This window comes from Furipterus horrens, unplaced genomic scaffold, assembly GCF_987537825.1.
Source record: "Furipterus horrens unplaced genomic scaffold, mFurHor1.1.pri manual_scaffold_1, whole genome shotgun sequence".
Taxonomy (NCBI): Eukaryota; Metazoa; Chordata; class Mammalia; order Chiroptera; family Furipteridae; genus Furipterus; species Furipterus horrens.
In genome coordinates this window covers 61,377,388-61,399,387 of record NW_028327171.1, presented here as the reverse complement: position 1 = coordinate 61,399,387, position 22,000 = coordinate 61,377,388, and the positions used below count along the sequence as shown (strand labels likewise).

The window sequence follows — 22,000 nt, the reverse complement described above, 5'->3', positions numbered from 1 at the left end:
AGTGGAATTTTAGAGAATAATTTTCTTCTGATTGTATTACATTGGGAGTCAGCTGGGTAAAAAAATATCTTTATCTTCACAATTAATTTTTTTTTTAATCTCCATATAGCTTCTAGTTACTTGCTATTTAAAGAATGTTCCAGGGAGTTTGTTAGAAGTGAGAATCTCAGGCCCCACTTTAGAACTATTCAATCAGAATCCACATATAAGAGGATCATCAAGTGATTAAAATGCACATTTATGCTTTTTTTAGATGATCAGAACTCAGTGACAAATTTTAAAAGTTACAATGAGAAAAGCATAATTGTATATTTAAAAACAGATACTATCAATATTTTCTCAACACAATAGCACTGAGCATCTTTCATACCAAAGCAGATACTCCTAAAATAACTAGTATTATAAAGGATCAGCATTCTTTTATAATACTATTTACCATGTGACATAAAATTATATTTCTTATTATTCTATATATACCACATAACATGTATGACATGTAGCAACATGTCATAAATCAGAAAATGTTTTCAAGTCAATTCAAGCATATAATTATTTTAAACCTTTTTAAAAGAACCTAAACTAAAAGGGTTAAACCAGAATATGTAGAATGCCATGACTTGAAGTGCAGCAATAAAAATTAAGTAACTGGTCCTGACCAGTATGGCTCAGTAGATGGAGCTTTGTCCCCTAAAGCAAAAGGTCACTGGTTTAATTCCCCATCAGGGCACATGCCTACGTTGCAGATTTGGTTCCCAGTCGGGGTGCACAAGAGGAAACTGATCGATGTTTCACTCCCTCTCTTTCTCCCTCCCTTCCCCTCTCTCTAAAATAAATAAATATATATTTTTAAAAATCAAGTAACTGATTCCCACCTTTAAAACATATGAGAGATTAGATCACTAAAATATTCATCACTGACTATGACATAGTTATTTCTTTTATACCCTGGCCCAGATCTTCTTGTAACATTTTTCTCTAGATGCTAAAGCAAGCTGTTCCTAGATTGCAATTAGGAAAATTTTCAAGTCTAATTCTTATCATTTCAGGCTCTCCCTAGATAGATTTCTCAGAGAGTTTTCAAGTCTACTTATTTCATTGTTACAAGACAACTTTTAGTGATATCAATCTACAACAATCTAGCTTGTTTATTCAGCCACTGCAAAGCACTGGGCTAAGTCACTGGGGATATACAAAAGTGATTAAGATACTACCTCTCTATGGAAAAGCTCATAGTCTAATGGGGGAGGCTGACAATGATATAATAATGGAATGCAATATAAAAAATCTTATAGTTAAAGAATGTATGGTGCAGTTGAGTGAGGAATAGAAAAAGGTCAACTTTCCTGAGATTATCGAGAAAGAGTCTTAAAGAGATTGAGTTGGGCTTTTTTATTTTTCTCATTTAATTTTTTGCTTAGCTAATGTATTCACATGGCTCAAAAATTTAAACAATAAAAAGATAATATGAACAACAAATGCTGGTGAGGATGAGGAGCAAGAGTAACTCTCATTCATTGTTAGTGTAAATGCAAAATGGTAGTCACTCTAGAAAACAGTTTAGCAATTTCTTACAAAAATTAAACATACTCTTACCATACTGCACCATACCATCTACAATCACACTCCTTGGTATTTACCTAAGTGAGATGAAAACTTATGACCACATAAAAACCTGTACACAGATATTTATAGTAGCTTTATCTATAATGGCCAAAACTTGGAAGCAACCAATATGCCCTTCAATAGGTGAATAGATAAACAGACTGTTACATCCAGACAATGAAATATTATTCCACACTAAAAAAAAATAAAATCTATCAATCCATGAAAAGACATGGAAGAACCATGAATGCATGTTACTAAAGTGAAAAAAGCTAATCTGAAAAGCATAAATATTGCATGACCCCAACTATATGACATTCTGGAAAGGACATAACTATGGAGACGGTTAAAAGACCAGTGGTTACCAGAAGTTAGAGGACAGGAAGGGATGAATAAGCACACTACAGTGGATTTTCAGGGACATGAAACTATTTTGTATTATAGTATAATAATTATACATGGATACATGTCATTATATGTTTATCAAAACCATAAAATGTACAAGACCAAGAGTGTGCCCTAATGTAAACTATGGATTTGAGGTGATGATATATTAGTAAAGGTTCATCAGTTGTAAGAAATATGCTACTCAGTTTGGGGTTTTGGTAGTGGGGGTACTGTGATATGTGGTGCTAGGGGATACATGAATATGAAATTCTATGTACTTTCTGCTCAATTTTGCTATGAAACTCAAAGTTCTCTAAAAAATAAAATCTATTATTTGAAGAAAAGTAACACAGTGAAAAGTATTGTTTTCATCCTTGACCTATAGTTGCTCACGGCTCTTCTCAAAGACACTAATGTTTCTCGTTTCCTGAGTATGTTTCCAAGGAATTTGAGGTACACCCAAGCTTTCTATATCATATATCAAACCGATAGATATAATTTATCTTTTTTCCTCAAATGGTAATATACATAACACTTTATTTTACACTTCATTTTTTTCACCTAATGAAAAACCTTGGAGATTATTCCGTATTGGTACAGAAAAAACATTATTTTTTATAGCTCTATAGCATTGTATGAATGAAAAATAATTTAATCAGCCCCTTATTGATGGACATGGAAGATGTTTCAAATATTTTGCTATTACAGATAACTCTGCAATGAATAAAGTTGTGCCTGTATCATTTGGCAAATAGGCATGTGTATTTCTGAAAATAAAGTCCTTGAAATGAAATTGGTAGATCAAAAAGATGTGTATTATTTTTAAAGATTTTATTTTTCAGAGAGAGAAGAGGGGAGGGAGAAAGAGAGGGACACATCGGTGTGCTAGAGAAACATCAATCAGTTGCCTCTCACACACCCCCAACCAGGGACTGGGCCCACAACTGAGGCATGTGCCCTGACCCAAAATCAAACTGATGACCTTTCAGTTCTCAGGCCAGCACTCAATCCACTGGACTACACCAGCCAAGGTAGGATATGTGCATCTGTAGTTCTAATATACATTACCAAATTTTTCTTTATATGGAATTGTACAAGATTACACCCCCTATGGCAAAGTATAACTAAGACTCAGCAAAAGTGTGTAATAAAACTTTTGGCTCTTTTTAAATTTCCTGTTGGAAAATAGCATCATGTTACAGTTATAATTTACATTTCCTCTGAGTTAAACATATATTTTTGAAAGCCATTTGTATTTCTTTTTCTATGAACTATCTGTTTACATCATTTGTTCATTTTACTACTGAATTTTTGGTCATTTCCTTATCAGTTTGTGGGTACTCTTCACATATTAAGGAAATTAACCTTTATCTCTAATAGTTTTAAATAGTTTTCTCAATTAATTTGTCTTTGACTTCATATCACGTGTTTTTTTCATTCAGACTTTTGAAAATATATTTGAATTTATCAATGTTTTCTTTTACGGTTTCAGTATTTTTTGCCAAAGAAAGACCTTATCACTGCTGGTGATTTAAAACTCATAAAAATATTATAAGACTAATGTTTGCTTTTTTTAAGTATATTTTATTGCTTATGCTATTACAGTTTTCCCAGTTTCTTTTTTCTCTTTGCTCCCCGCTGCCCAGTACCCTCTTTCCCTTCAGCAATCCGACCACCCTTAGGTCATGTCCATGGGCCATGCATGTAAGTTCTTTGGCTTCACGCTTCCCTATACTATCCCTAACATCCCCCTGTATTTTCTGCCTACCAATTATGCTTTATAATCACTGCACCATTTCCCTCTTTCTCCCTGATCCCCCTCCCAGCTGATAAGCCTCCAAATGATCTGCATTCCTATGATTCTGCTCCCATTCTGGTTGTTTGCTTAGTTTGTTTTTGTTTTGTTTTATTTTTAGATTCAGTCGTTAATAGCTGCGAGTTTTTTATCATGTTAATGTTCATAGTTGTGATCTTCTTTCTCTTAAATAAGTCCCTTTAACATTTCATGTAACAATGGCTTGGTGATGATGAACTCCTTTAGCTTTACCTTGTCTGGGAAGCACTTCATCTGCCCTTCCATTCTAAATGATAGCTTTGCTGGTTACAGCAATCTTGGTTGTAGATTCTTGTTTTTTTTATCACTTTGAATATTTCTGCCAGTCCTTTTTGCCTGCAGTTTCTTTTGAGAAATCAGCTGACAGCCTTATAAGAACCTCTTTGTAAGTAACTCTCTTCTTTTCTCTTGCTGCTTTTAAGATTCTCTCTTTATCTTTAACCCTTGGCATTTTAATTATGATGTGTCTTGGTGTGGTCCACTTTGGGTTTAGCTTGTTTGGGACTCTTTGTGCTTCCTGGACTTGTATGTCTATTTTCTTTGCCAAATTTGGGAAGTTTTCCTTCATTATTTTTTCACATAAGGTTTTGATCTCTTGCTCTTCCTCTTTCCTTCTGGCACCCCTATGATTCCGATGTTGGCACGTTCGAAGTTGTCCCAGAGGTTCCTAAGCCTCTCCTCATATTTTTCAATTCTTATTTCTTCATTCTGTACTGGTTGACTGTTTATTTCTTCCTTATGTCCCATATCATTGATTTGAACCCTGGATTTCTTCCCTTCACCATTGGTTTCATGTAGATTCTCCTTCGTTTCACTTAGCATAGCCTTCACTTTTTCCTTTATGCTTTTGCCATACTCAATCATGTCTGTCAAATCTGTGAGCATCATTATCACCAGTGTTTTGAACTCTGTGTCTGTTGGGTTGGCTATATTCTCATCACTTACTTCTCACAGTGGAACCTTGATCTGATCCCTCTTTTGGGCCATAATTCTCTGTCTTCTGAACTTGACAGCCTCCTGTGTTTACCTCTGTGTCTTAGATAGAACTGTTGCACCTCTTACATTGTAAGGAGTGGAACCTTAGGTGTCCCATTTCACCATGTTGTGGTGCTGTATGTGGGGGAAGGGCTGGAGAAGGAACAATTCCACTTGCTGAGCACTTGCCCCTTTTTCAGGCACTTTACCCACTTCTGATATGGCACTGGTGCACCTCTAGCTGTTACCCTGGTGTGGTTCCCAGAGTAGGTGGGTAGTGGATGTTCTAGGACTGTGGGGGCTCTCTAAACAAATGGACTCCGCTGGGAGACCAGCAAGTTCTTCTGCTGCCTCAACCCCCACTGGTTTATACAGTCAGAAGCAATGAGGCTTTATTTTCCCCAGTGCTGGAACCATGAGCTGTGAGATTTGGTCTGGGGCTGGCATCGATCCCCAGGTGTCCCTCCTGACTTCTATAATGTGTGATTGCTCTTTCCACTGGCTGGCCACAGCCACTGCCTTGCTGTCATCACATTCGCCACTGCCGCCGCTGCTGCTGCTGGCACCCCACCATGTTCTCTCTTCCCCAGCTCCTCCCTTCCTACCTGTATGGATGAGTATTACTTATTTATATCTTTGTTTGTTGGACTTCCATGCAGTTTGATTTTCTGGTAAGCCTGGTTGTTTTTTGTTTTGAGGTAGACGTAACCGCTTTTATGGTTGTGAAAGGAGGCAAAGCATGTCTACCTATGCCACTATCTGGTCTGGAAGTTCAAGATTCATGTTTTCATAGTTCTATGCTTTACATTTAAATATTTAATTCTTTTTAATATCTCATATTATACGATAAAAAGTATAGCTGCAGTTCTGTTTATTAGACTAATCTAACCTTATCTTACTTCTCCCACACCATCCCCACAGATACAAAATGCCACTTTTATCATATACTCAATTCTTGTGAGTCCACTTTCATGCTTTTTTTTCCTTTGATTTTTCTGACTCGTCATGATCCAGTACCACAGTGTTATAATTATTGTAGCTTTGTAATGCATTTTAACATCTGGTACATGATCATCTTTCATTACTCTTCTTTTTCAGAGCTTTTCTAGCTATACTTGTTTATTTTCTACATTAATTTCAGAACTATCCTGCGTAAATTTAAAAAATCCTTGGGTTACCAATACTGTATTATATACTTGAAAGTTGCTAATAGCAGACCTTAACTGTTCTCATGGCAAAAGGAAAAAAAAAAGAAAGAAAAAAGGAAAAGAAAAGGTAATTATGTGAGGTAATGGATGTATTAACTAACCTTATTATGGTGATTATTTTACAATATATGTGTATATTAAGTCTTCATGTTGTATACCTTAAACATACACAGTGGTATATATCAATTATATCTTTGTAAAACAGGAAAAATTCTGTTTGTATTTTTATTGGGATAATATTAATGTACGTACAAGTAGATATCCCCTGCCTGCCAAAAGTTTGGTTATACCACTTCACTTTTATGGAAAACTTACATTATAGTTGTTTCCACCAACCAAGATAAATCCAGAGGATTTTCACTTTTGTGAAGAAAGCCATTCCCACACTAACGTCTTTGCTTTATACTATTTTGGTTTATGAAAAATTTCATAGGAATGCACTACTTTCAGATAGTGGGGGAAACCTGTATTAACTAAGGAAAAATTGATGGCTTTAATGGTTGGGAATCTTCCTTCCAAGATAATGGTATGCTGATTTACCTGTACAAGGCTTTTACGTTTATTGGTTGTGTTTTTATATTTATTTTATACATCTCTTACTTATTGCTAGATTTACTCCTAAAATATTATATTTTTCTTTTGTAAATGGAGCATTTTCTATTATTATGTCTTCTGTACTGTGATTCATTTCTAGAAAGCTATTAATTTCTGTGTTTTAATTTCAAATACAGCCACATAGTTAAATTATTACATTATTTGTAGTACCATAAAATTTTAATTGTCATAATTTTCTTGTTTTACAATTATGTCTCCTGTGTTAGGGATAAGTTTAATTATTATTTTCTTATTTTTATTATTCTTATTGAAACAACAACACAAAACAACAATTGTGGTGATAATAAATGTCTTTATATTGTTGCAAAGGAAGTTGAATCTTGAAAGGTGAATATGAGTTAGAACTCTTTTAATTTTAAGTAACAGATACCAAATAGAGCATGCTTAAGAAAAATGGTTAGAATTTGTTAGATACAGAGAAGGTGTCTCACAAAATTCAAGGGCAACAGAAATCATGGGCATGCTCTCCATCTTTCTATGTCCTCTGTTCCTCCTTATAACTCTGATTCATTCTTCTTAGTGAGCTTTCTCTGCTGACTCAATCACATTGGAGGAAGAATATGGTTCACCCACAGTTACTAAGTTACATTTTACATGTCCAACCACAAAGTCATATTTTCCTTCAGTCCAAAGAGAAAGGATTCTGACAGTTCCATTCTAATCCATCCAACTGTCATAATGAGAATAAAGTCACATTACAAATATGGCTGCTGGGGGGGCAGGAGTGGGGATCAAGTCGTCGTCGGCAGCCGTCCGTCTCGAGAGACGATGGTGTAGTTTCTTAAGAGTCTATCTGCACCGCCGAGAATGGCTGTGCAGTCCAACTCGGGAGTGACACGGTATCTGTCTCCTCCCGTGTTGAATCGACATCTTGTGATGACGCTGGAGTGTCCTCTCCAGTGAAGCTGAAGCTACAGAGCCTGGGCAAGGGGATCAAGTACTTAATGACAATTTTGAGCCAGGTACTTACTATGAAAGGCAAGTCTATCACAGTGTACAAAAACACACATGTATAAATAAAGATGCAGATCAGGAAGCTACAAAGTACTTGGTTGTGATTTACTAAAGGATATGAGTTTCTCTAAACTCCTCTGTTTCAGGCTAGTTTTCTGGAAGCAGAGCCTGAGAGGAGATGAGATGCATGTCAATTACTGAGGGAGTGCTCTTCAAGAAAAACTGGTAAGGGAGAGTTAAGCAGGATAGGGAGGCAGAGTATGCTGAGGAAGGATATAGAGTCAGGTAAAGTCCAGCCGTGGCCTCAGATCTACAGGGATCTTTTGTAAAGTTTTCACCCCTTAAGATGAGAAGGTGGGCCTTTTGTAGCCCCTGAATAGTCAGTTAAGGAGACGAGTACCTAGCTTTCCTAGCAAGGCAGCTCCCATCTTCTGAGGGCAATTCTTTAGAGAAGAGGAACAACAAGCCTTTAGCAGTCAACTGTCATAGCTGCTGGGGGTGGGAGCGGTCAAGACACCAAAACAACATCAACTACATTCCGTATTAATATACTTTCTGTTAAAATGTTGACAGCAAAAGAAGATAGCATTATGCTACAATACTTGAAAAATATGAGGCAAAAAGAGTAAACTTTGCAATGAAATTCTTTGCCCTTACATTTTCCATTTTCTCAGATTTCTTATAGTTGGAACTCAGGTTGGGAATCAGAAACAGAATCAATCAAAAAGTTAACATTTACTGAGGACCTATTATGTGACTCATATTATGCCAAGTGCCATTAAGAATGAAAAGAAATGCTGATAATCTGGGACTTCTGGTCAAGATGGAGGCCTAGATAAACATGCCGTATCTGCCTCCACAACTAAGAAGGAATACAAGTATCTCAAAATTAGCAACAACCAGAAGTTCCAGAAAAATCAAGCTGCATGGAAGTCCAACAAACAAAGGTATAAAGAAGAAATACTCAGACAGGTAAGAGGGGCAGAGCCAGGGCAGAGAGGAAGCAGTGTAGCGGCGGCTGTGGTGGCAACAGCAGCAGGCTGGAAGAAAGCACAGTCACATGTTTTAAAAAGTAGGGAAGGACACCTGGGGAGCACTCCCAGCACCAGACCAGACCACGCAGCTCATGGTTCCAGGCCCGGGGAAAATAAAGCCTCATTGCTTCTGACTGTGCAAACCAGTGGGGGTTGGGGCAGAGACAGAAATGGCCAATCTCTCAGCAGAATCCCCTTGTTTAAAGGGCCCCCATGGTCCTAAATGTCCACATACCTACCCACTCTGAGAACAATGGCCAGGGCAACAGCCAGGGGGGCACCAGTACCATACAGGAAGTGGGAGAAGTGCCTGGAAAGGGGTGAGTGCTGGGCAAGCAGCATTGTTCCCTCTCAGACTCCTCCCCCAAATACAGCACCACAACGTGGTGAAACGGGTCGCCCTGTACTGACAAATACCTAAGGCTTTGCCTCTGACAATGTAACAGGTGCAACAGCTCTACTTAAGACATAGAGGTAAACAAACACAGGAGCCTGTCAAGATGAGGAGACAGAGAAGTATGGCCAAAAGAGGGAACAGATCAAGGTTCCAGTGAGAGAACTAAGCAATGAGGAGATAGCCAGCCTAACAGATGAGGAGATAGCCAACCTAACAGATGCAGAATTTAAAACACTGGTGATAAAGATGCTCACAGACTTGACAAATATGCTTAAGCATGGCAAATGCATAAGGGAGGAAGTGAAGGCTATGCTATATGAAACAAAGGAAAATCCACACAAAACAAATGGCAAAAGGAAGGACACTGGGGTTCAAATCAATGATTTGGAATATAAAGAAGTAAAAAACAGTCAACCAGTACAAAATGAGGAAACAAGATTTGGAAAAAATGAGGAGAAGCTTAGAAACCTCTGGAACAACTTTAAATGTGCCAACATCTGAATAATAGAAGTGCCAGAAGGAGAAGAAAAAGATCAAGAAATCAAAAGCCTATGTGAAAAAATAATGAAAGAAAACTTCCCAAATTTGGCAAAGGAAATAGACATACAAGTTCAGGAAGCACAGAGTCCCAAACAAGCTAAACCCAAAGAGGACCACACCAAGACACATCATAATTAAAATGCCAAGGGTTAAAGATAAAGAGAGAATCTTAAAAGCAGCAAGAGAAAAGAAGAGAGTTACTTACAAAGAGGTTCTTATAAGGCTGTCAGCTGATTTCTCAAAAGAAACTGCAGACAAAAAGGACTGGCAGAAGTATTCAAAGTGATAAAAAAAAACAAGAATCTACAACCAAGGTTGCTGTAACCAGCAAAGCTATCATTTAGAATGGAAGGGCAGATGAAGTGCTTCCCAGACAAGGTAAAGCTAAAGGAGTTCATCATCACCAAGCCATTATTATATGAAATGTTAAAGGGACTTATTTAAGAAAAAGAAGGTCAACACTATGAACATTAAAATGACAACAAACTCACAACTATCAACAAAAGAATCTAAAAAACAAAAACAAACTAAGCACACAACCAGAACAGGAACAGAATCAGGTATGCAGATCATTTGGAACATTATCACCTGGGCGGGGGAAAGGGGAGAAATGGAGAAATGGTTCAGGGACTAAGAAGCATAATTGGTTGGTACAAAATAGACAGGGGGAAGTTAAGAATAATATAGGAAAGGGTGAAGCCAAAGAACTTATATGCATGACCCATGGACATGAACTAAGGGGGGTGAGATTGCTGGAGGGAAGAGGGGTACTGGGAAGAGGGGAGCAAAGAGAAAAGAAATTGATACTACTGTAACAATATAGTCAATAAAACATACTTTTTAAAAAAGAATGAAAAGAAATGCAATGTGAGGATTTTGTCCGAGATCGGGAGGAATGTTGGGAAGAAGACAAGATTTACATATATGAAAAAATGATCAGACATAATAGTATTAATCCAAGTATACTATACTGGGGATTTCAAGGGACAGTCTTAGAATGAAGTTCTATGTAAAATGCTTACAGTATAAATTTGAATAATGGTGCTGAATATCTTTGCTCATTTATTGAGTGGGATTTGAAATATTTTCTACTAACAAGTTTCAGGAATTTGAAGAAGATAACAATGGTAAATTGTTCTAAAGGCAGACACTAAAAGAAATACAAACTATATTGTGTTGCTATTGGGCAGATTCCATTATGTAGAGATGGAAAGGGAATACCACAGAGTCATTTGCCTACACATTCATCTCCCTGGTGCAACTGGGTATTGTTCTGTAACCCGTGGCAGGATTAGAAATAGCACTGGGGAACAAGTACACAAAGTTGTTATGGAAACCAGAATGCTTCAGCTTGAAGTTATTTACAGAGAACTTGGAGGATTATCACATTCAATAAAAGCAACTCTGTTTGGCTTCGCTCTGCCAGTGCATCCCAATTAAATATCTATTTTGAAGGGTCCTTCAATCAGCTGTACTGAATAAATATCTACTCAAGAGTCAGTGGGTGGTGGTCATATCACAAAAGAGTAATTTACTTGTGGCATTTTTATATTGCATGTTTGACTGTTCACAGTTGCCCCAACTATTGTCAAGTTCACTGGCTTCCGTAATGTGGGAACAAGGTGCCTGTCGACAGCTGCCATAAGCAGAGAAACATTTCCTCCAGCGTAGCTGCTGTGTTGCCTGATACTATGATATTGAGGGACTTGCCTCTTCACATTTCTCAACTCACCTTGGAGGCTAGACAGTAACAGCTGCCTTTGCCCAACTTGTTTGTTTTAATTGCAAATTGGAATTTTTCCAGCTATCCAACAAGATATTTGGAATAAGTTGTGGGTTTCTTTTCTTTTCTTTTTTTGTTTTGTTTTGTTTTGATAAAATGAGGATCTTCATTGCCTTCGAGGGATCTTTTGAACAATTCCAAGTTTCAGCAGATGAAACCGTGGAAGCTGTCAAGCTGATGATAAAGGTATGTACTTTGTCCCCAAGCCACTAAGATATATATTAATTTTAACTGTGTAGTGAAGTTTAAACTGCACACAGGGAAGACATTTTACTATTGGAAACATTTTCGGCAAACAGGGAAATAAAACTATTTCAAAATATTTTTGTTTGCTTACAGAATAGTTTCATAAGAACAGAGTAACTATGGAGGTGTTAGACAGGAAAGCAAACTGAGTCAGTAAAGTCTCAGGAAAAAGAAAGTAATTTTTCTTTCTGACATTTGTGGGTTGTGCATGGGCCATATATCACTGTAATTCTTTATTAAAGGACAAAAATAAAACCCTAACTCTAGGCTATATACGCTTAGCATGCCAGTTGTCAGATAGATGAGCAAGCAGCTATAAAGAACCAACAGGACTTCAGAGAACTGAGCTACAGTCTCATTGTGCATTTACGGAAACTGAAGCTCAGAGAAGTTGCCTTTTACCTAGATCACAGAGCCAGAATAAGAAATAATGTGGGTGCAATAACTTTCTTAAAAACTTCTTATACATATTCACTCTAAAATGGGAAATTAAGTCAAATATGTAGGTCCTGACCATCAAATAGTATTAACTTGGAGATAATCATTTCCATTTGCTAAGGAACATTTATTGAATCATATTACATGATATTAGTAGATTACTGTGATCACTGAAATCTAGATCTTCTAACACAGAGGCTTTTAGTCTTTACGTGTCATTAATCCCTTTGGCAGTCTGGGAAGCCTACGGACTCTTGCTCACAATGTCTTTAAATGCATAAAATAAAATACGTATAAAGGAAAGGAAACCAGTTATATTGAAATGAAATTTTCAAACATTAAAAAACAAATTTGTGATATAGTGACACGTGGGCTTCTTTATTAACACATTAAGAAGTTCTAGCAGTATATCTAATAACTATTGTAATTCAAAAGAGTGATCAGTGTAATATTTTGAGATATTTGCAGCAACTATAAGGTGATATGAAAATATCGATGATTTCTATTGGTACAGCCAACTACTGCTACTTTACTTTGTTGCCTACATACATAATTAAAATCTCAATTTCATTTAGAATTAATAAAAGTAAATGATAGGGTTTTTTTTAATCTAAATTCTATCCATAAACTTTGGGGAGGTCTATAGACTCCAAGTTAAGAACCCCTGTCTAATACTTCTTCCCTCTGTCCCAAAATATTTTATAATGCTCAGTGGAAAATGTAAATAAAAAGAAATTACACTGTTGGTCTAGTAATGTAGAGATGTACTGTTTTCATAATATGCTATTGATCTTTAAGGATTGTTTCCATATTCCTCTCTCTGAAGATGAAAAAGGTAGGCGGTATCTGGAACTGATGTATGCTGGAGCAGCCCTAAAGGACAGCTGGAGCCTTGCTGATGTTGGAATATCTTTTTGTTCAACTCTCAAATGTTTTGTTAAGGTATGACAATCAGAATAACATTTGTCCAAAATGTTTCATAACATTGTGGGTAATTCAATGAAAGTAATTTTACAACTTAGGAAGAGGTTTTCTCTTCTTGTCTTCTTCCTTTAATTTATGCTGTAAGGGGCAATAAGGTATGTTTAACTCCTTTTCTCCCTTCCCTCCCCTATCTGACTTGTTGCCTGCTCCAACGGTCACCACAGAGCAACCCACAAAGCAATATTGGAACAAGGCCAAGGAAAGGATCTAAAATACTGATGATGGAAAAAAGATTAGATGATTTCTATGAGTCCACAATGGACTAAGGAAAGGGAAGCACTTGTCCATAATAAGCATGAAATGGCAGGTTCTATAATCGAATCCAGCCAGGGCAGCCATTCATGAATTCGGTATATATATAATAGAGATAGACATTTTTATTTATAAGGCTCTTAATCTGTGGTGCTTAATTTGGGGTCTATGGATGGGCTTTAAGAACTTTACAAGATTATAAAATCACAATATATGTAAAATTATGTACCTGGAGATTTTCTGGGTGAAGGACCTTTAACTTTTGACAATTTCTTAAAGAGACAGATGGCCTATAGAGTTTTAAGAGCCACTCTCTAGGGCAGAAATATTATTCAGTACTAGTTCTTCACCCCATAAAAAATCATGAGCCTCGAGATACTTAGTAAAATACATATTCTCTGCTACATGAGGCACTAATTTTCTCATATTTAGCATTTAAAAATTTTTCTATGGTAGCCAAAGCTAACTCTTGTGTTGTCTTATTTTATTATTTTATTTTATTGATGTGGGAGAGAGGGAGAAACATGGATTTGCTGTTCTACTCATTTATGCATTCATTGGTGGATTCTTGTATGTGCCCTGATGAGGGATTAAATCCACAACTTTGGTGTATGGGGATGACACTCTAACCAACTGAGCAGCCTAGCCAGGGCACTCTTTTTAAAAACTATGCTTTACTAATTGACTAAGTGGGAAGGTTATATTTAAAGCACTATTCTAAAATATTTATTATTAAGTAGTAAAGACAAGTTACAGAAAATTAAACATTGTATAACCCTGTTAATGTAAACAGAAAGACTATATCTTTATATGTTTTTAATATTTTATGAGCACTTATTCACTTATTATTTTTATATTATTGAAGAATATTTAATTATCAAAAAACAAAATAAAAATCACTCTAATGTCTTCTTTTTTCTCTGACACAATACTTCTTTAAACAGACTAAATTTCATATCATTTCTTAAATGTCTTTGCTTTGTCTTTATAGTTATATATATTGTGGTTTTGGTTCTGTATAGGATAACTCTAAATTTTGCTAAAATTTTCCAATGTCAATAATGATGTTCGAGACATTTTATTGTTTAGTTAGTTGGAGATAATGGTATAAGTTTATTACCATTATTTAACTAAGCACTGACTTGATTTTAAATTTTAAAAATATTATTTGTTTTTGACTAGGTGGTACATTCACACAGTGCTCAATTCAAAAGAAAGAAAATACAGTAAAAAAATCTACCTCCTACACCTGGTCCCCAATTCCTCTCCCCAGAGGAAACCTGTCTTCATAGTTTTACTTATAAAAATATTTTATTCTGCCAAAAAGGCTTCATCTATCACAGTGATACAAGCTGCCTTTGCACTAAACTCTTCTCTTGCCTGGAGTTTAAACTGCTAATGAAAAAACACACAGTGTGGAGGTAAAGGGTTTATTATTCAAGAGAGGCAGGATATAACTGTCACAGGACTGGCCAACACATAGGATTTAATTAAAAACTTTCAAGTTCCATGGAAATCTTACCGATCTTAATCTTCACCTTTTCTGGTAGAATCACATTTAGAGAATTTCTTATCACTGGGTTTGAGAAAGAAAATATTATCTTGACTCTGAAGGAAGAGAATTACCTGCAGAAGTCATAAATATTGATTCCTATTCTATCTTAGTTCCTGTTTAGATGAGATGATAAAAGAAACCTATTCCAAAAATCCATATTATTTCCCATGCATGTATAACAATTCAAAATGGGCTTACAACAATAAAAATACTTCATGAATAATATATCCCATGCCTCAAAGAATACAGTCATACCAGCTATGCAATTTAAGCTATCTTACGTAACCAAAGGCTGCATTCTAAGGCATGTTATTGCTTTATTGCATAATTAGATGTATACAAATTTAAGTAGTACCTTTGTTGTGTTACTTCGTACCTCCTGAGAATCTAGGAAAGCAAGAATCTCTTAATTTACTTTGGAACCACTTAGAAATATCAAGATGTAAACCAGAACACTTTTGCAAAGTTTAAAAACTTGGCAAGTAAGCAATTTTCTTTCTAAAAAGGTGCAAGTAGAAGCCCTGGCTGTTGTGGCTCAGTGGATTGAGCGTCAGCCTGCAAGCCAAGTGTTGTTGGTTCCATTCCCAGTCAGGGCACATGACTAGGTTGCACGTCAGGTCCCCAGTTGGGGGCGCGTGAGAGAGAGGCAACCACACAGTGATGTTTCTCTCCCTCTCTTTCTCCTTTCCCCTCTCTCTAAAAATAAATTAACAAACAAATAAATAATTTTTTTTAAAAAGGCACAGATAAAAAGGTGCAAGTAAATATGAAATAACACCAAAATATGTGTTCTTTTATTGTGTTTATATTTTCGTGTGGTTAGGCTGATCTGCCCTGCGTTTGGGCACCAGATGAGGCTGATCTGCCTCCAACGCCCTGGCTCGGTTGGAAACAACTCTGTCCAGCAGAGGTTTCATGACCACGGTGGAACAAATTTATCCAGGACACTGTATTTTGTCTAGGGGAAAAAAGGAGGTGGCTCTTCCCTCTAGTGGAGAAGGCGTAAGACCTCCATTCCTCATGCCTTTTATTGAGAAAGGTATACATGGGAGACAGAAGGTCAAAATTCATAAATCATTGATTAGTTTTTAGGTGCCTCGATTACATTTGACAGTTACTGATTATAGATATCAATATAGGGGGCACAGTGACCAGTCTGTGTTAGGGTCTATTAAACACCTTGATGCCACACTGGCATTAGGTGCAAGGTTTCACACATTCTTTGCTAGAGACTGTTTATAGTTAACAGAGAGATAAGAAAAGTGGAGCAAGCTCTAAAGCATATTAAGCATTCTTTAAATCCAGTTCCCATGGAAACCCTCTGAGTGGCCTTCAGTCCTGTCTGCCTCTGCCTTCCATTTTTTTGTTGAGACTTAGAGGCTTCCCAGGGGAGCACCTGGCTGATGACTTGGGCTACAATTCCCGAAACCACAAGGAGCAGTTCCCCACAGTGTGGATTATAAGGTTTTGCTTGTGTGAAAAGAGGGAAAGAGATTAGATAAATTAAGAGGCGATCTACTCTGAATACACCTTTAAAACAGTCAATACATTTTCCAGTTTTCCTGCACATCATACCTTCTCCTTTAATGGCAATGAAGACATGTTTGGAAAAATGAATGAGGGGTGAGGGTGATATAAGAATAATGGGGAAAGAACACTGCATCAATTTTTCCTTCTTTGGAAAAAAATCCTATAGAAACCATAAGAAATATCTTCTATGGCAAACATCTACAAGTTCTATTAATGCAGGAGCCAGTCCTGCCAGTTACTGTGGATGCTGCTGCAGTTCACTGAGTTCCTGCAGGCCCTGGTATGAGGCACTGCCAAGATCCAGGTGACTGTCAGCATGCAGACATGCTGTCGTATTTGCCTCCTTCATTCTAACTGCATTATGTGGAAACCATTGCTTCATTTTGTTCATTGTTGTCACCCAGAACCTGGAGCAGTGTCTGGCACATAGTAGGCTCTTCATAAATATGTGTTGAAAAATTAGTTGATAAAAATCTTGAGCCCTGGTGGTGTGGCTCAGTGAATTGAGTGTCGGCCTGTAAACCAAAAGGTTGCCAGTTCAATTCCCAGGCAGGGCACATGACTGGGTGACAGAGCAAGCAAGAGGCAACTGATCAATGTATTTCTCACACATTGATGTCTCTCTCCCTATTTTTCTCCCTCCCTTCCCCTCTCTCTAAAAGTAAATAAATAAAATTAAAAAAAAAAAAAAAAGATCTTGAGAGGTAAAGTATGAAAGTTAACAAGAAGGGATGTGGTTGTAATCAGAAATAGGTATTAAGATAATTTCAGCCCTAGCTGGTGTGGCTCAGTGGATTGAGTGCCAGCCTGTGAACCAAAGGATCACTGGTTCGATTCCCAGTCAGGGCATGTGCCTGGGTTGTGGGCCAGGTCCCTCCAACTGGGGGCATGAGAGAGGCAACCGCACATTGCTGTTTCTTTCTCTCTCCCTTCCCCTACCTCTAAAAAAATAAAATAAAAGGTTTGGATTCCCTCCCTTACTCCAGCATCCTTCCTCTCCCTCTACCCTCAAGACAAGGTGCTCCTATAGTTTTGCCCTTTTCCCCATCCAGAATCAGGGTTCTTAGCTACAACAGCAGAAATGAACCCTGGACCATTTCAGCAAAAATGGGGCAGTTCACAGTCTGACAGAAAGATTGGGGAATCTGGCTCAGAGATCATGCAGCCAGAAAGAATTTCTAAATCATGCCCCAGAACTAGTCCAGAAAGGCTATCACTGCAGCCACCCTGAGCCCTTGAGGCAGGCTCTGGGCACTGCGGCCAGCCCTGCTGCCAAGCCAAGCAGTGCTTCAGACCTGCCACTGCAGTGCGTTCCCTCTCTGCAGCTTCTGTGCCTACTGGCTCCTAATTCTGTAAGTGGGGATGGATGGGCAGGCCTACTGGGGGCTCCCAAGTCACAGATACAGGCCCAGCTGCAAAGTGGGCTGAGAAGCAGCTATCTGGCTGGCTGTGCCTTCTAAAAAAGTGTGAGATGGGCTCAGTCTCCCTAACACTCTACTGGTTTCTACCTTCTTCTATCACCACACTTCCACCAACCCATGGAAGGCAGGGCTGAGTTAAAATTCATTTAATCCTTTCTGGAATCCTTGGAACACTGTTTTAATGGGAAGAGATTAGGTTAATTGTGGTACCATTGAGTAGATGTCTATCAGACAAGTTGAAGAAATTTGAGCTATATTAAGTAGTCTAAAATTGATTCAAAATAATATACATTTTAGCTTTTGAAAGGCACTATTAATACACAAACACTAAAACTGAGGAGACACATTATATGTGAATTTAGATTTTAAATATATTTTATACACAAAAAATGTATAAATATGCTTCTTTTATTATTTATTTTATTTTTATTGTATATTTTTCCATTACCATTTACCCCCTTATACCCTCTTCCACCTACATCCACCCTAAACATGCTTAAAAATGTATAATTTATAAATGAAAATACATTCTCAAAAATGGCTATCTCTTCTAAGATGAGACACAAAAAATAGTATGTAAAGACTTTGGTGAAGGAAGGTGATCCAGTTTAGTGTCCTAGATACCAAGTATAACATCTCCAGGATGACAATTATACCAAGAGAAAAGTTTATGAAGACATCTTAACTTAAATTCTTCAGTTCAACAAAAACAAACATTATTTCCTCTTTTGTTCTATTCTGGAATAGTTGGGGCAAGTTTCTGCTTATTTGGTGCTACAACTCCAAGATAGCAAAATATTAAAAAGCAGAACTTGGGAGGGAGAGAAATGGGAAAATGGTGCAGGGACTAAGGAACATAATTGGTTGGTACGAAATAGACAGGGGGAAGTTAAGAATAATACAGGAAAGGGTGAAGCCAAAGAACTTAGATGCATGACCCATGGACATGAATTAAGGCGGGGTGGGATTGATGGAGGAAAGGGGGTTACTGGGCAGAGGGGAGCAAAGGGGAAAAAAATTGGAACTACTGTAACAACATAATCAATAAAATATACTTAAAAATAAAAACAGCAGAACTTGTGGGGAAAAAGTACAGCAGTATCCAAACTTTGCATTACCTGTCTTCTTCCCATGTGTTTCTCTTTAACTTTTCCTATTTCGTTGTTAATGCACATGTATATATTTACAGTGAATTGCATTTGTTTTTTTATTTTGTTTTACTAAGATCCAAAACAGACTTTATTTAAATAGGGACAATAAGGATATTAATAACTCAAATGTTCCTCCTGGCTGGTTTGGCTCAGTGGATTGAGCATCGGCCTGCGAGTCAAGTGTCGCTGGTTCGATCTTCCAGTCAGGGCACACCAGAGAAGGAAAACTCTGACTCCAAAAAACCTCCGCTGCCTTGCGGCATACCTCTTCAGGGGAAAGGCTAAGGAGAAGGGAAACTCTGACTCCAAACCTCCGCTGCCTTGCGGCATACCTCTTCAGGGAAAGGCTAAGGGAGTAAACCCCGACAGAAAATCCGGAGCCGGAGTCCCTAAGGCGGTTTGACGTTGTAGTCAACACCGGCAACTCCTGCGGCACACCTGAAGCCAAGCTGTATTGACTCTGTCTTTCCCCTTGGATCCTTCAGCTGCGAAGAGAGGGGGGGTCTGCTGCATGGGCAACAGCTGGCCCTCCATATCACCCTGCCCAGGCTTTGTAGCTTCACTGGAGAGGACACTCCAGCGTCATCGCAAGATGTCGACTCAACACGGGAGGAGACAGATACCGGTTATAAGCTCATCCGATTGGCGAAGGAAACGAGCACCAGGGGTCTCCTCTGACGGTGGGAGAGGTCATCGCACCTCACTGGACAGCTACCGCCCGCCTCAAGCTGGGCAGCCCCCAGCCAATTAGGTGCCGTCTTGCCATGGCTCGCCTGCCCCACTGGGTGCGTGGGGATCAGAGAGGCGTCTCTTGAAAAGTGGGCCACAAAACACTCGCACCAGGCAATTCCAAGCAAACAACAAGAAAGAAGCCTCCAGCTCTTCGCCTCGCTAGCTGGAACATCAGGACCATGTGTCCCGGACTTACTGCAGACCTTCCGTGGATCAATGGTGCCAGGAAAACCGCTGTCATCGACAGGGAACTGGCACGACTAAACATCGACATTGCGGCTCTACAGGAGACCCGGTTGGCCGACAACGGAACTATCAGAGAAACCAACTACACCTTCTACTAGCAAGGGAAGTCTCCGGACCAACCAAGACAGCACGGTGTTGGGTTCGCTGTGAAGAACACGCTTGTTAACTCCATAGAGCCACCCACAGGAGGCACAGAGAGATTACTTACCCTCCGATTGTCAACAACTTTCGGCCCAGTCAGCATTCTTAGCGCATATGCCCCAACCCTCTGCGCTACCACCGAAGAGAAAGAACAGTTCTACCATGCACTGGACGAAGTGACGAAGTGTTATCCAAGATCCCCAGAAGTAACGCTCTTTATCTCCTTGGAGACTTCAACGCAAGAGTAGGAGCCGACCACATGGCCTGGCCCACCTGCCTCGGAAACTTTGGGAGAGGAAAGATCAATGAGAATGGTCAGCGACTGCTTGAGCTTTCGTGTCACCACGGCCTGTGGGTGACAAACACATTCTTCAAGTGCAAAGAGATCCACCAGGTGTCATGGAGGCACCCCCGCTCCCGCCACTGGCACCAGCTTGACCTCGTCATCACCAGAAGAACGGATATTGGCAGCACCCTCCTCACCCGCAGCTACCACAGTGCAGACTGCGACACGGACCATGCCCTGTGGTAAGCAAGGTGCGCATAATGCCGAAGAGGTTGCACCACTCCAAGATGAAGGGTCGCCCACGCATCAACACCAGTTGTGCCGGCAACCCAGTTAAGACCCAGCAATTCATCAACAGGATGGAAGATGCACTCGGCGAGGGAATGGCGGCAGATGACATTATCGAATCCAATTGGCCACGTCTCTGAGACGCCATATACAACTCCGCCATTATTGCTTACGGGAAGAAAGAGCGGAAGAACGCTGACCGGTACGAGGCTCACTGGGAAGAAATGGAACCCATGATCGAGGCTAAGAGGAAGGCCCTACTGGCTTACAAGGCCACGCCCACTCCCAGTACACTTCAAGCTCTACGGGCTGCCAGGAACAAAGTCCAGAAGACCGCCCACCACTGTGCCAACACCTATTGGCTAAACCTGTGCAGAAGCATCCAGGAAGCCGCCGATATAGGCAACGCACGAGGAATGTATGAGGGTATCAAGAAGGCAACAGGCCCAATCCCCTCCAAGATCGCCCCCCTTAAGTCCAAGACAGGTGAGGTCATCACTGACCAGGAACAGCAAATGCGGCGGTGGACCGAGCACTACCTCGAGCTGTACGCAACGAGGAACACCGTAACAGACACTGCTCTTAACGCCATCCCAGACCTACCAGTCATGGAGTAGCTAGACACCCCACCTACTGCGGCAGAGCTCAGCAAAGCCATCGACCGCCTCGCCTGCGGGAAAGCACCAGGAAGCGACGGAATCCCTCCAGAAATCCTAAAGAGCGGGAAACCAGTCCTGCTACAGCCGCTCCACCATCTACTCTGTCTCTGCTGGAAGGAGGGTTACATCCCCCAGGATATGAGAGACTCCAACATTATCACCATGTACAAGAACAAAGGAGACCGCAGCGACTGCAACAACTACCAGGGCATCTCTCTCAGCATCGTCGGCAAAGTATTCGCCCGGGTCGCTCTTGCCCGCCTGCAGACCCTTGCTTCCCGCGTCTACCCAGAGTCCCAGTGTGGCTTCAGAGCTGGCCGATCAACAGTGGACATGATCTTCTCCCTACGCCAGCTGCAGGAGAAGTGTCACGAGCAGCATAAACCACTCTACCTCGCCTTTATCGACCTCACGAAGGCGTTTGATCTGGTCAGTAGAAGCGGACTCTTCAGCTTGCTACGGAAGATTGGCTGTCCACCATATCTGCTTGCTGTGGTCATGTCCTTTCACGACAACATGCACAGCACGGTGTCCCACAACGGCGCAACCTCTGAGGCCTTCCCAGTCAGCAGCGGAGTAAAGCAGGGCTGTGTCCTCGCGCCTACGCTGTTCGGAATCTTCTTCTCCATGTTCCTCCAATATGCCTTTAAGGACTGCAGCGAGGGTGTCTTCATTCACACCAGATCCGATGGCAAGCTCTACAACCTGGCCCGTCTACGAGCCAAGACCAAAGTCAAAGAGG

General features: G+C 39.6%; 1 protein-coding gene across 1 annotated transcript in view; it reads left to right on the top strand.

Annotated features, from left to right (window-relative positions):
- The first annotated feature begins 11,259 nt into the window (after window positions 1-11,259).
- Window positions 11,260-22,000, top strand: part of ANKUB1 (ankyrin repeat and ubiquitin domain containing 1) — a 37,097-nt gene continuing 26,356 nt past the window's right edge. The window contains exons 1-2 of the mRNA XM_090286128.1: window positions 11,260-11,515; window positions 12,812-12,955. Coding sequence (XP_090142254.1) covers window positions 11,426-11,515; window positions 12,812-12,955 — 234 coding nt within the window. The 5' untranslated portion in view covers window positions 11,260-11,425. The remainder of the gene's footprint in view (window positions 11,516-12,811; window positions 12,956-22,000) is intronic.